Genomic DNA, 14,768 nt, shown 5'->3' on the forward strand with positions numbered 1-14,768 from the left:
TCAAGCGAGGCTGACTTGCTTTCTCTGTAACACAGGGACCCTTTTCTACTATCCTTGTTTAGGACAGTTCAAGTTCAAAACTCTCAGCATGACCTTCAGCCATCTGAGATAACAGCTCTCGTAACTTCAGTGGGTAAATTTAGCACAGATGTTTCTGAAAGCAGCTCCCTTACAAGGTACCCATGGCTAGCTTACAAAGAAGGAATGGTTTTGAACCGAAAAGTAATAAATCCAAACCTCTGTCTCCCTTTTTCCAGTGCAGCTACTCATCACGGAAGTGCTGAATTCACCACACACACTAAGCCATCTGGTCTATTTATTATACCCAAAGATGTGGTCCAAAAATTATAAAATCCCAAAGCGACCAAAAGAATGCAGAGAAAAAATTACTGTAGTCTATCTCTGGTCTTCCATCTGTGCAACTTTGCCACAGCATACTCTTTTAGCAGACCTTCACAGATTAACCCCTTAGGTACCAGACGTGCATCAATTTATGACCATCTACAGAAAACTAATTCTAATTTTCACGATAAGCAATGGTGAATAAGCTACAGAGCAAGGGGGGAGAAGGGGACAGAGAAATGACAGCTCAGAAATCCAATACGGGACGCAGTCTCGCCTAGTGCATGAGGTGCCTGTGGGAAAATCAGAATTATGCTCCTGGCTGCTCCGTGATGACCCTGAGAAAGTGGCCTCATCTCCCTGCTTCCCCTCCCAGCCATTGTTTGTCTTGTCTACTTAGACTGCAAACTCTTCAGGGCCAGAAGTCCCATACTAAGCAGCTGAACTGTGCCAATATTACTTGTAGTCACCAGGCAAATAACAACACGTACATGAAATGAAGTAACGGCTGAAACTGTGCCAGTCACAGCAGCATTTCACAGCAAGGAATACACTATAGCAAGAGTGGCAGGGAGAGATTGAGAGGGCCAAAGACTACTCAGAGTTTTAAAAAAATATTTACAGTATATGAAATTGCAAAGCCTAGTACACAAAGTCTCATATACTCTTAACAGTTTCTTGCAGGGCTGGGGTGTTGCTTTATTTGTGTGTCAAGTTTTTTTAACCCTTCAACTTGTGAGGCTGTCACTTGGACCACCTTCAGGTTCTGCTGAACTTTAGTGCTATTTGATCACTGCTTGGAAAGTCCATTAACCCGCTATTTTGGCCTAAAGCTTTTCAAAGAGAAAAAGGAATTTTTTCATCCAATTCCCATAGTAATTTGGTAAGCAATGAGCACACAACTCTCAGTGCTTTTGAAAATATCTTTTTGATAGAGTCGGACCTTTGTAACATTCTCTCACAAGTCAATAATCCATCCTTCTTCACATTTTTTCCTCCTAAGGAAGATTACCACTAAGGCCTGCGCATGCTGAGCACAAGGCACCTTCCTCGCACAGCCACGTAAAAGCTCATTAGACCCTTCCGTCAAGATTGCAGTTGGCAGATGCAGTTCCCAGTGATATCTGTACGGGCTATACCTACCCAGCCTCTCAAGGGAAAAGTTCAAGCTTTCGCTGCTTCCCCAGGCCCCTGGAATCATCAGTCAGTCGATGCTGAGTTTTCCAGTGTGCACTCTGGCAATAACAGCAGCTAATCTATTTTGGGACTCTGATGGCAATTTCTTGTCTACCTTCTCTGCTGCTCACCATTCTTTTCACTGCAATCTCTTTTTCTCTTCAACATTCTTTGCCCTCTCTTTCTTTCTTCCATTCTGCTTTTCCCTTTCACCTTCTCTTTTGCCTCCACAAACTCATGCTGAACTTTCTCCATCCCAAGGAGGCCACTCAGAACAAACAGGAGCTTGTGAATTATTAACAGCGTAGACTATAAATAGCGTAATTTTTAATGATAGCCAGACCACCAAGATGCATGCACTATTGCACAGATCAGCTACCTTGGTCTTGGTGTGACTGGCCTTAATTGTTTCCTCACTATCATTTGTCAGGAGTGCTTTATAGAATGACAAACTGTGAAGAGGGGGGACATAACTTGTGGGCCTGAAAAAGCACCGTGGGCTTTTCTAGTACTTTGCTACGTATTTTACACTTACTGTGCTGATCTAACTTCCAGACGTCTGTCTGTATAATCCAAACAACCACAACTAACAGAAACCGATAGCCTCGGTAGTCCCTGAACAGAATAACCTTGTTGGGGTGTCTTGCGCAAGCTGAATGAGGAACAGCACAATAAGCAGAACTTGGACAGAAACTGTGATCTAAATTCACTTCTGATCTATACTAGGATTCACAAAGCGGAACGAATAGCCTTTCAGTGGTGGAAGCCTTCCAGCAGGAAGCCATAGCAATGGAAATGAAGCACAGCAAGCACACTGCTGAGAGTCTTGCAAGTAGCTAGAAGACAGGAAACGCATGAGGCAAACACCTAGGCTCATTTTACAAACCCCAGGTAATATTACAAAGGGATACAAAGAGAAAACAGCACCCAAACCAATTTCTATAAAAGCAGCACAGTCCCTTATTTGGGATACGCACTAATTTCAGATGGCTTTCCTACTCCAGTCTAATGAATGACTGAGTCAAAAAGACTTCAACAAAACTGATTAAGAAACATACAATCACAAATCAGTTAAAAAAATCAGAGAAGAAAAATCAAATTAAATGGGTATAACTAGATTCACCGTGTCAGAATACAAGAATGTGAAATAAGCAGATCCTGGTGCTTCAGCAGCCTGGGGAAAAGCTCCGTAACCTGGATCTTGGAAAGTATTTCCAAGACAGGCAGACAACAAAAGTCCTTTCATTTGTGAAAGCTTATTGCAGTGTGTAAAGTCTTGATGGAGAAAGATGGCACTAAGTTTATTAGCTTCCCAGCTGAACAGCACTGTGCAGACTTGGCAGCTGCATCCATAAAGGATGATAATGGAAAACACATAAATCAGCCTTGAGTCATTTGCGCAGCCTTGCAGGCCCTTGCAGCATGTGACTGTGTGGGGTATGCAGCCTGGTGCCACCCTTGATTCCACAGCTATGCCTCACCAGTGAAGAACAGTAAAAATCATCTGAAAAGTCATCCAGTGTGGTTCACTAACAAGGAGAATAAACGTAACAAGGGTGCCGAGAAAGGAAAGTGTGGATTCTTTATCTCCTCAAGTTTTGACTGAATTTTAGAAAGATACGTTTTACTGACCAGAATGGTTGAGTTGGTAGCTTGCAGACAGAACCCAGCGTTCCACCTCTCCTACTCTGGCTTCAGACACAAGACAACAGCCCTTCCAGCCAGGCATGAAAAGAGAAGGTGCTAGTAATGTCTCCAGGACAGCCTGGGACGCCAAACAATTTCTAATAAGCTTGCAAAAAACTGGGAATTTACATATCACAATTTGCCTTTGTGTCCATAACACACAAAACGTGGACTGGGAAGTTCAAAGATTGGCATTTGGACTCCAGTGTTGTAAAGGCTGAACAACAGTGTAACTGCTGGAAATCCTCACTGTTTGAAAGTGTGTTAAATTAGATTAAATTATATTCCTCTGTTATACAAACACCAGACTAAATGAGTTCATCATCTCTTCTGGCCCTCAGATCTATTACTTTAATGAGCAGAAAGCATGCTGAGGAAGAAACACCAACTATTGGAGCAGTACCTACAGAAATACAGAGACTTAAAGAAATAATAAATGGCCAAATACTTTGCTTCTTTTAAAAAAAACTAGCAAGAAAGCCAGCAACATGGTAACATTCCTACAAAGCTGCGTAACTCAACTGCTATCTTTCCCTGGCTAAAACAACCCCCCAAGGTAAGCAAACAGAACCCAACCTTATTCTGGCTGTACGTGAGGCTCAGACCCTCAGGAGAAATCTTACAAAGTGAGTCGTCTCAACTATGAGATGGCCTGGTTCAAACATTCACAACTTATGAGTAACTCCAAAGCAGCATTTCACAATATTCACTGGCTACAAATCTGCCTTGTTATAAGAAGTTGTTGAGGGATTAAGTGAAGATAGCTGCTTAGGGCTTTTCCATCTGCAGGCAGCAGAGGATTGATAGAGCAGGAACAGGATTATGCTGCTAAAAAGTACTGTGTCAAATTAGTGCCATGATGTGCTAAGAGAGTTTATACAAACCAGCGTTAATCCATGCTAGTATTTGGACCACCAAAAGTATTCAAAACTTCTTCCAGCTCCTTTCTTTGACATTGTCTCACTACACGACCTAAAAAATGCTTTGCTGGCCTTGCTTACATAAGGGTAATTTCTGGATGTTGCTACAGCTGAATAGCTAGTCCATACAGCTATTTCAGTGCATCTACCAGCTTGGCCACTACTTTGGAATGAAATCATAGTTATTATCTGCAGTTAATTATCCTGCTATGTGCTTTTCTGAAGTCCAGAGATCAAGAAAGAGTCACCTAGTATAGAAGAGGGGCAGAACTTAGATATGCAAAAGGAGAAAGAAAGAGGAAAAGGAAGGGAAGGAGATAGGGGAATACACAGACGTTAATACAAAATCACACAGAGAATGAGGTGGCCTCAGGGTCTCTTTCTCCAAGTTGTTTATGGACAACTCCATTAACTTTAACAGTAAATTCAAAACTTTATCATAAACCAGATCTTGCTGGATTTAGATGCTGAACTATACACCTTTAGAAAGAAACATCAAAGAGTAGGAAAATCCCAAGAGTTTTCCAGCCCCTGGTTAGGGTAGATGAAATCAAGTGCATACGTCACTGTCCTACACGCATTCCGCAATGCAGTCATATAAGCGTTTGCATTTTTTTGTGTTTACATGTTGCCTTGTAGTCCCATGGTCAAACAGACATCAAGGATGTCACAACCTGGCTTAAAAGATAATGGAGACAACCTCTATCTAACTCACTGCGGCAGGAATGTTGACTGCTGCTGGTTGGGCATTTAAGCAACATAAGAACATTTCTTATCCCATTTGAGGACTCTGCAGTTTATCAACACAACCTCATCAGTACATCCACACAACAGCAGCTATAAAAAGCCTTTTGCTGGCAATATTGGGGGAGTCACTATGGTTCTTCTCTGTACTGTGAACCCCCATGTCTTGAGGGAGCCAGGTCACTACAGATTTAGTCCCTTAGCACAGTTAAAACGTGACTCATCTTTTGGCATAGATGGGATTGGAAGATGTTGCTAAAACGGGCTGTAACTGCAGACCCTGCCAGGATGGCACCGCAGCCCAAGTCTTGCTACCACGTTGCCGTGTACCGTTTTTCCCCCAGACACAAAAGGAATGGGGTGTATTTTAAGCATGTGCCAGAGGCTATTTTACAGCAAAGGCTGGTTCTTATCAGACCGCGTGTTTTGACCATCTCTAGGAACATAACGCTGGATTTTGCAGGGTGGACGGGGCCAAGCTCCATAGGGCAAGGACAGCCACGGAGATGTGGGATGCCAGGAGATGCCCTGCCAGCACGGGCGGAAAGGACGAGGCACCGGGGCCACGCTGCCGGGTGCCGAGAACCAGAGCGCTGTAGTTCGGCGAAGAGGCGTACGACTGCCAGAAGCGATGAGACCAACGGTACGGCCGAGGAACAGACATCCAATTACCGGCGAAAGCGCGGCAGGGCAGGCTAGGAGGAAGGGCAGGGTGAGAAGATCGGCTCCCTGGGGACGTGCGGGCCAAAGCGGCTTCGCCGGCGGCCCCCCCCTCGCCCGGCGGCCCCCTCAGCCCGCGGGAGGAGCGAGGGAGGGCGCGTCCCCGGCCCGCCCCCGGCAGCGGGGCGAGGCCGCCGCCTCCCCGTCCCGCGCTACACCCTGCGCCGCCGCCGCCATTTTGTCCCAGTCCCTGCGTCTCCGGCGAGCGTCGGTCGCTCTCCTTCCGTTGCAGGTCCCGAGCCGGTCCGAAGGGCGGCCCCGTAGATGGCCAGCTTTCCCCTGAGTGTTAACGAGAAGCTCATCGGTGAGGGGCGGGCGCGGCCGGGGGAGCGGGGCTGGCTCGGCTCGGGCCTGGGGCTGCTGCGGGGCGCGGGTGGGGTTAACGCCGTCCGTGACCGGGGCTGGTTCCGCGCTCGGCCTTTCGGGGTGGCGGAGGTGCTGCTGGCCTCCCGGCTGCGGGAGCCACCGGCTCTGCGGGCGGGGAGCGGCTGGGGCCGGGTCAGGGCGCGGGCGCACGGCTGCACCGCTGAGCAGGATGCGAGTGCCTTCCCGTCGCCCGCCTTCTTCCCGATTTCGTTATGCGCAGCAGCAGCAGCAGCTTCGTTGGGGGCAGAAAACCGCCTCGGTCCTCCTGGATTTCGGAGTGGGATGGCTGTCGGTTACACAGCCCATTTTAAACTAACCAGAAGGCGTTATTCAAAGAGGCTTCCTTCGGCTGAAGCTGCTTCCTTCCAGTAATGGGCAAAATCTTGTTAAATAGCATTTAGGTGACATTGTTCCTTTCACAGCCACTGGCCCTTTCTTCTCAGATGTAAAAAGTAAGTGGGTGCTGGCTGGCGGAAAGCGCAGCGCGGCGGCAGGGCCTGCCTGCGAGCGGCCCCGGGGGCCCCCCGGCTCCGGCCTGCGAGGGCAGCGGCCGCCCGGCGCCCCCGGCCCGGCCCGGCCCGGCGGGCTGCGGCGGTAACGGCAGGGCCCGCTCACGACCCTCGCGTTCACTCTCGCCTGACACCTGGGCCACTGCCTGCTACAGACTTAGTCCTGTCACATCCATGTTCTAAAAATAAGCGTGGTGGACGGCATCGGTAAGGTCTCTGAAGCTCCGGACCTGCACCCGCAGCCTGGGTTGCAGAAAGAAAGTGTGGTACATCCAGTTACATTGTAAAGCAGGGGAGAAATCAACTAATCTGATCGCACAGTGCTAACTTGTTTCCTATGGTTGTTGCTTAATTTATTTTTTCTGAGGGAAGGCAAGATATTGCAGTGTGCAAGCGTACTCACGTTTTTCTTTAAAGGTAAAAAAAAAAAAATCATTACTGGGCATCTTATTTGCTAAATACTGAAGTATTAGGTCAAGTTGGAGCATAGCTCTGCTGCTGTCTCTAGAGCTATAGTTACAATAATTGAAGGAATACTGGTTTCAGTAAATTTTTATTTGAGTTCTGCTTCTGATATCAAGATGTGACATTACTTACATGACGACCAGGACGTTTTAACACTAAGCCGTTTCTCTTTAGTGACTCAACCTCTTTTGCAGCTGAGGCTTAGTCTTTTGATTGGTTATACAGTGACAATAACAATAACACTCCTTCCTCAATTACTTTAAATGTCATGAAATAACAGCAAAATAATTAACATACTGCCTGGTTCCCTTGTAACCTTTTAAAATGTGCTGGCTTTTTTTTAAAAGTGGAATTTCCTCTTTGTTTTCTTTTTAGCACGATCACGCACTGTAGGAGAACTCTTAGCCCCAACTTCTCCTTTTGACAAGAAGTGTGGACGTGAAAACTGGACTGTTGCATTTGCTCCCGATGGATCTTACTTTGCTTGGTCACAAGGGCATCGCATAGTGAAGCTGGTCCCCTGGTCTCAGTGCCTTAATAACTTGTAAGACAAAACCATATGGCTTTTAATTCACCTGAAAAACTTAAGAATTTCAAAACAGGAGATAGCTTTTAATAGATTTAAACACATGTATTGGCTTTTTAGGCTTTGACGTCTTTGGGAAAAACTAATTCCTTAAAGTAACAGCTATTGTTTTATCTCTTCCTCTGTGGCCAGCGAGAGAAACAACTGTACTGCAACCTCACAAAGGCTATGGAGGAGTGATTTATTAATTGATTCAGGTGCTCTAAAATAAGAGGAAGTTAGAATGAAAAGGAAATTTAAAGACTTGGGCAGATCTAGACTTTTAAATTTCCTATCAGAAAGCTATTTGGTTTTACCTTTTAGGAATTTACTTAAAGGCAAACCTCTTTCCTTATCATTCTTATTAGAATGCAATTTAAGTTCCAAAAGACACATTTTATTTTCACTTGCAGGTTGCATTTTATGAAGTTAGTAACCAGCAGTTGCGTTTTTGTAGCTGGTTACATTTCCCCTCCCAGCAAATCCCGCCTCCCCCCCCCTTTTTTTTTCCTCTTTCTGGTGGTAGGTTAATTGGTTTTCATATGCTGGCCTCAGTATCTCTTCCCAGTATTTCACATACGTAAGTGAATTGCAGGGAACTTCTTGCTCATTTAGCAGAAAGTCTCGGAAATTTTTGTAACTCATATTTCTGTAAATGCTTTAAAAACGTTGTTTTTCACAGTGGGTTAATATATTGCTCTCTACAGAGATAAAAATGTGTACAAAAGTATTAGTATTATATTGTGTAAGAAGGTTTCCAGGTGTCAGTAATTTTTTTACAGTTATAGGAAAAAGCTGCTTTTATAATTTGAAAGTAAAAATGCTTCATTATGGGTCTCCAAAATGTACGTTATGGCAACTCACAGATTTCATTACATCTTACAGACCTTTTTGTTCTATTTATTTTTCAAGACACTTTATGCTACTTTTTTGTATTTTTTGTTTGTTTTGCAGCTTGTTGCATGGCACAAAGAATGTTGCAAATTCTATCAGTACAAGACTTCCGAGGCAGAATAGTGACAGTGGTCAGAAAAATAAGCCTTGTGAACATATAATAGACTGTGGTGATATCGTCTGGAGTCTTGCTTTTGGGTCTTCAGTGCCTGAGAAGCAGAGCCGCTGTGTCAATATAGAATGGCACCGTTTCAAATTTGGGCAAGACCAGCTTCTACTTGCAACAGGCTTGAACAATGGGCGCATCAAGATATGGGATGTATATACAGGTAGAGTATGTGAGAGGAAGTTGGCACTTCATTGTCACTTTATGCAGTAGTAACATCATTAATACACAGAATGAATTGCTTCCAGAATTTTAATTGGGAACTGAACATTGAATACAAATTAAGTAATCTAAAAAAAGCATGAAACCCTGCAACTAGAAACGTTCAAATACTGCTAGAGGAAGGAACAGACTCAGGTCATGCTTTGAGATGTAAGTGATGGAAGATGAAGCCTTGTTGCTGCAAAATGGTTAATTATGTAATTGACTTCGTGTATATTGGCTGTTTACTCTAAAATCTTCCGCTGGGTTGTAGTTTTAATATACTTTCAAACAAAGGAAACTTTCAAAACATGAAGTTGCTCCCTGTTCTTGAGTATGGGGAAGGATTATGTTGATGAGGACCTTTTATTTTTTTTTAGAAGTAAATAATTGTTCAAATGGTAAGAGACTGAATCGGAAATTAGGGATTCTCAATTTAGCTGGTAGCACAGCTGCTAGGTTGGGAGAGAACTTCTCAGCTTTAAAAAAATGAAACTAATGACTATTGAGTAATTTGTCATGTAAATTTAAGCTTAGAACAGAGATGTCTATCAAAAGACAAGTTTTGCCTTATTTCTGAGGCATATGGTTTTCGTGTATTGATTTACTAGCTTTTCAGGAAATTGCCTCTCAATATAGAAGAGTCTAAAAGGATACACATGCTTCTTACTGTAGGGAGCATTTCCACAAAGAAAATGTGGCTTTACGTGCTGTAATTTTGTATCCTGTATTTGTATCCATAAAGCATTTGATCTGAATAAAAGTACAGTCCTTCATTTTAAATTGTGGTGTTTTCGTGTAACAGGAAAACTCCTCCTTAACCTGATGGACCATACAGAAGTTGTTAGAGATCTAACCTTTGCCCCAGATGGCAGCCTGATTTTAGTGTCTGCGTCCAGAGACAAAACACTGAGAGTGTGGGACCTGAAAGATGATGGTATGCATTTTAAATATATCTGCTGTAATACATAGGAGAAATATCCACGTACTCTCTTCTTTTATTGCTATAAACTCGGTTAGAACAGGATTTCTTAAAAAATTAATTTTGTTCTATTAGTCATTCACTCTGTATGCTCTCTTGAAATTCTTTATCTGTGTGTACTCTAAAGGTATAAGCTGGTATTGGGTTAAGTTAAAAGAGTGCATGAAGTGACCTTTTGAATAGGGACACAGGATTTAGAGGCTGCATGACAGAATTTTTATTTCTGTGTAGAATGACTGCCAGATGTTGTTTGGAAAAATAGTATAAAACTTTATAAAGGAAGAACTAATTTGGAAAAGCTTTTCAATTTGAATTTGTAATATTTAATCAATTCTTACAGGAATGTCTTTCTTTTTAGGAAATATGATGAAAGTGTTGAGAGGACATCAGAACTGGGTATATGGTTGTGCATTCTCTCCAGACTCTTCTATTCTCTGTTCAGTTGGAGCTAGTAAAGCAGTATGTGTCAGAGTTTCTTGTTCATTAAATCTACTGAATTGTGTGCATAATCATTTTAAATCTAAGTAACATTAGGCTTGTGCTCGGTGTCATGAACTTCTAATGTTTTATGATAATGTAAAAGTGCATGAAATTAAACTAGCAAATGGTGCCTTCAGGCACTGATTTATGAATTGAACTTGCACTGCTTTTAGTTGAAGAAACCGTAAGCATTCTTTGAGAAATAGTTCTACACATCTGCACATGTTCATAGTATAAAATCAAAGAAGACTAAAGCTTCCAGTGTTAAAAGATACTTAGATTAATGCATAAAACTATTTTGTTACTGATTTTATCCTTTCTATTTCCTGCTCAATGAAAAGGACTTTTCAAAGTCTAAGCCAGTCATGGTACCTCCTGCTGAACAAAAATGTTTCTACATGTTTTCCAATACAAATGGCACTCGTGTCTAAAAGATCTAGAACGAAGAACAGCATACTGGTTTTGTTTTCATCCGTGTTCTAATGCCCTGCTAGAGAACTGAAAGCAGTGCAGGTAAAGCACGTATGCCATAAGCTGCTTTTCTTGGCACTGAAGAGTTAGGATAAAACAGAAAGGGGAATTCAGTCTAGTTACAGGGGCTTTGTAGGTAGTTTAATGAAGCCTAGTGATGCTGAGTGAAAAGCACGATTCAGTCATTGGATACCACTTTATATGGATGACTGTTCAAATGCATTTTATACTTTAAATTATCCGTGTAGTTTTGATAGAGAATAGTTGAGGTCTGGGTTTTGTTTTTTCTTTAAATAGAGCAGATGTGGATGTATACATTGATATCTTTAGGCTGTGTGTTTTCCATAAGCTTCTTGCTTTCCCTGTCACAGGTGGTGGCAGCAATATTGGTGTGATTGAGGTTAAGCTGGCACCACTCACACAGGAGCACAATGGTGTTAGCTGGGCAGAAAGAGTGGCATCTCTGGCTACCAGGCTGGGGGCGAACTTTACCGTAGGACGAAGTAACCTTGCATTCGACTGCAAGGTGTACTGTACGTACGCAGGTGCTGGTTGATGTCCACTTTCTGCTTTCTTTCTTTCTTTTTTTTTTTTTTTTAATAATTTTCACAGCAGTGAAACACACTGACTCCTAAAACTTAGTTTCCAGTTTTACGGAATGTTGGGGTCTCCTTGGAGAAATTGGTCAACATGTTTATAACTGATTGTAAAATGGTTCAGCTTTAGGAAGTATGTGAGGCACTAAGGCTGTGTTTGCTTTGGTCAAACATATAAATTTATCCAAGATGTCAGTATTTAATCTGTGCAGTAAAACTGAGTCAGGGAAAAAAATCAAGGACCCTAATGAGCTCTTTTAGGGACATAACATCTTATGCTAAAGACTTACATTTTCTATAAAATTATGCTACAGTACACAGATCGTTCCTATTAAGTAATTCTGCACAGTCTTTATTTTGATTATATATAATGTACAACTGCATGTAAAATCCCATAATACTATCATCTTTTATCAATTTTTATAATACAATATGCATTAGCCGGGTAAATTGTAATATTAATGTTGTTTTTTACTGTTTACTTGATTTAAAATGCATAAATTCTTTCTAATAATGTGGTTAGACTTCCCTGTTGTTTTGCCAAAGACATAACTTTTGGCTGTGAAAATTCTTTTTGCTTGCAGTATCTGTTTCTCTTCCTAGGCTGACGTTGGTGATCCAAGCCAATTGTAAACAAGTGATCTTAAACTCAAAGGGATGCCACTGGAGTAACAATATGTTAACCTTACATTTTCTGTCTGTATATTTCTTAAAATTTTGGTAGTTACTGAAAAGAGGGGACTGTAGAGTTTAACCCTATTTATTTCTGCCTATTTTAATAAAATAGTTTTGTAATACATGAATTTCAGTAAGCTACATGGTTAAATTGTGTTGCCTTTATCTTATATTTTGGCTTATTTTGTTAATAACATTTAACAAACTTGAGTTAGAACTTGCATGTCTGCTTTAATTATTTTTAAAAAACTTGATTTTAATCTGAGTATGACACTGAGCATATTTCTTAATTGTAGTAATTCATAATGCCTGATTTTAATATAATCCTAAATAAGACTAGCAGCTATACTTAAAAAATAAAAAAGTAAATGCTTCATTGCATCTCTGAGCAGAGCTATAACATTAGCTTATTTAATTGCAGGTTTTTCTCTGGGATATGGATAAATACTCCATGATACGGAAACTTGAAGGACATCACAATGATGTTGTAGCTTGTGAGTTTTCTCCTGATGGAGCTTTACTGGCTACTGCATCTTATGATACTCGAGTCTATGTCTGGGATCCACATATTGGAGTTATTCTTATGGAATTTGGGTAAGTAGTCAAATCTGGAAACTTTCTCCTAGAGTGAAGATGACCACTGAAAATTAATGGGTTTGTGTATTTAACTGATAATTAGACTTGGGAAAAATCTTAGCAGTGGCTGATGGAAATCCTAAAGTGGCAGAGCATTGGAGATTATTCTTCTATCTGAGAGAGAATTTAAAGCACTGATATTTTAATGTGTACTAATTTAAGCATCTTCAACAAAGCTGAAGTGTTCAGTACTACAAAAGATACAGTAGTTCAATCTCCACTCCTGATTTCATAGTTACATGTTCAATCTATTTTTTCTTCCTCAGCTTTGCTAGTCATGGCTGAAGGAAACACTTCCATAGTTCTTAAACATTATGCTGTTAGCTAAGTGTCTCTCTATCTCCAGGCATCTGTTTCCCCCTCCTACTCCAATATTTGCTGGAGGTGCAAATGACCGATGGGTCAGATCAGTATCTTTCAGTCACGATGGACTACATATTGCAAGCCTTGCTGATGATAAGTAAGTATGAGGAAAGGTTTGTTAGACTCCTCTAATTGTTCGCATATGACATGAACTTTTAAATACTAAGTCAGCTTTTTTTTTAACTGAGAAACTACTTCTGATGGTCTTGGTAAAAGTAGATGAGTTGTCTGGTATGGAGTTAATAATGCAGGTAAGTCTTTTGTATAGTAGTAGATTCCAAAGTAAAAAGAAAAGTATTCTGTGATCTCGTATTCAACCTCTGTTTACACTGCAAATAATATTTTGAAGAACTATATTTTAAGAATATGAAGAATGCTTTCTCAAGATGACAGCAACTATCTACAGGAGGGTTTTAGGTTTTTTAATTAAGACAAGCATTGTTGGGATTTCCTAGCATATGTGACACTTAAGGAAGAGGTTGTCTAAATCTGTAGTTCAGGTTATTGCTTTCTGCTGTTGAAGGCAATCTTTTATTTTAATTGGCAGAGTTAAAATGGTTGAAGAAGTACAGATCAAGGTATATATCAGGAATGAAGAAGTCATAGCATTTCAGGCCAAATCTGAAACACCTTGTACGCATATTAAAATGTTTATAAAAATTCCCTGAGCTCTGTTTCAGACTAGTTTCTTGTGCAGCGTCAGAGAAAATATCAGGCAGAATTAAATGTCTCCTCTGATAACTTACTACTATGTTCTTCCCTTTTCAGAATGGTAAGATTCTGGAGAATTGATGAAGAATACCCTGTACAAGTTGCACCTCTGAACAATGGGCTCTGCTGTACTTTTTCTACTGATGGCAGTGTTCTAGCTGCAGGGCAAGTATATACTTTTTTTTTCCTTCCTAAAATATTAAGGTAACACAAAAGGTTGAAAACAGTGGCTAAGTGTTCTAAAAATCTTCAATTGTGACTTGCAACTTGATGCTTCTGACTTGGTTTTACTTCCGGTACTATTTGTTTAAACATGCCTGGATGAGCAGTAAAATCGAGAAGCTGATAAACTCATTTCTTATCTTGGAGAATAAATAAGACAGACCCACAAACATGTGGATTGGAAAAAGACCATTAGGTAATCAAAGGCAGTTATTCTGTTTCAGGTGGTATACTCAATAGCTGTTGGAAGATCTGCTCAGGCCTGTCACATAGATAATCAGCAAGTTGCTTATTGTGCTGCTATAGCTTAAAAGAAGAACTGGCATCTAGTGTAAATGAGTCTGGAACAGCTAGAACTAAGCAACAGGAAGTCCAGAGCACATTCCCCCTAACTAGCAATGTATGTGAGAATTTGCACTAAGTTGAAATCACTCAGGTGGGATAATTCTGGTGGGGTTTTTTGTTTTCTTTTTTTTTATGCAGGACACAGGATGGCAGCGTGTACTTCTGGGCAACTCCAAGACAAGTTTCTAGTCTCCAACATCTATGTCGCATGGCAATTCGAAGAGTGATGCCCACCAGCCAAGTCAAGAACTTGCCTATCCCATCAAAAGTGGTGGAGTTCCTTTGTTACCAGATTTGAATTAAAAAAAAAAAAAAAAAAAAAAAAAAATCAAACTGGCAGGTGGCCCAGCTGCTGAAACTGGCTAAACACTTTAAAGAATCCTCAAACTTTACAGCCTTTAAGCTTAAAACTCTACAGGTTTTCAAGAGCTATTTAAAATGATAACCTAAATACTATTTTGTCAAAATGCCTGACAGGTAAATTTTTAATATTTATAGAAAACACAGTAGAAGTATTGCTCGTGTTCTCCATT

At 41.2% G+C, this 14,768-nt stretch overlaps 1 protein-coding gene across 3 annotated transcripts; it reads left to right on the forward strand.

Annotated features, from left to right (window-relative positions):
* Positions 1 to 5,785: 5,785 nt before the first annotated feature.
* WSB1 (WD repeat and SOCS box containing 1) lies at positions 5,786 to 14,538 on the forward strand. Of its 3 annotated transcripts, XM_050908731.1 has the most exons (9): positions 5,786 to 5,892; positions 7,304 to 7,472; positions 8,448 to 8,716; positions 9,560 to 9,691; positions 10,095 to 10,195; positions 12,380 to 12,552; positions 12,941 to 13,054; positions 13,726 to 13,833; positions 14,374 to 14,538. In XM_050908731.1, the coding sequence occupies exons 1-9, from the start codon at positions 5,853 to 5,855 to the stop codon at positions 14,531 to 14,533; spliced, it is 1,266 nt and encodes a 421-aa protein (XP_050764688.1). In that variant the 5' UTR covers positions 5,786 to 5,852; the 3' UTR covers positions 14,534 to 14,538. The 3 variants fall into 3 exon arrangements, with proteins under 3 accessions (XP_050764688.1, XP_050764689.1, XP_050764690.1); XM_050908732.1 differs by lacking the exon at positions 12,941 to 13,054; XM_050908733.1 differs by lacking the exons at positions 7,304 to 7,472; positions 8,448 to 8,716.
* Positions 14,539 to 14,768: the final 230 nt, after the last annotated feature.

The sequence above is a fragment of the Gymnogyps californianus genome, chromosome 20 (genome assembly GCF_018139145.2).
Source record: "Gymnogyps californianus isolate 813 chromosome 20, ASM1813914v2, whole genome shotgun sequence".
Classification (NCBI taxonomy): Eukaryota; Metazoa; Chordata; class Aves; order Accipitriformes; family Cathartidae; genus Gymnogyps; species Gymnogyps californianus.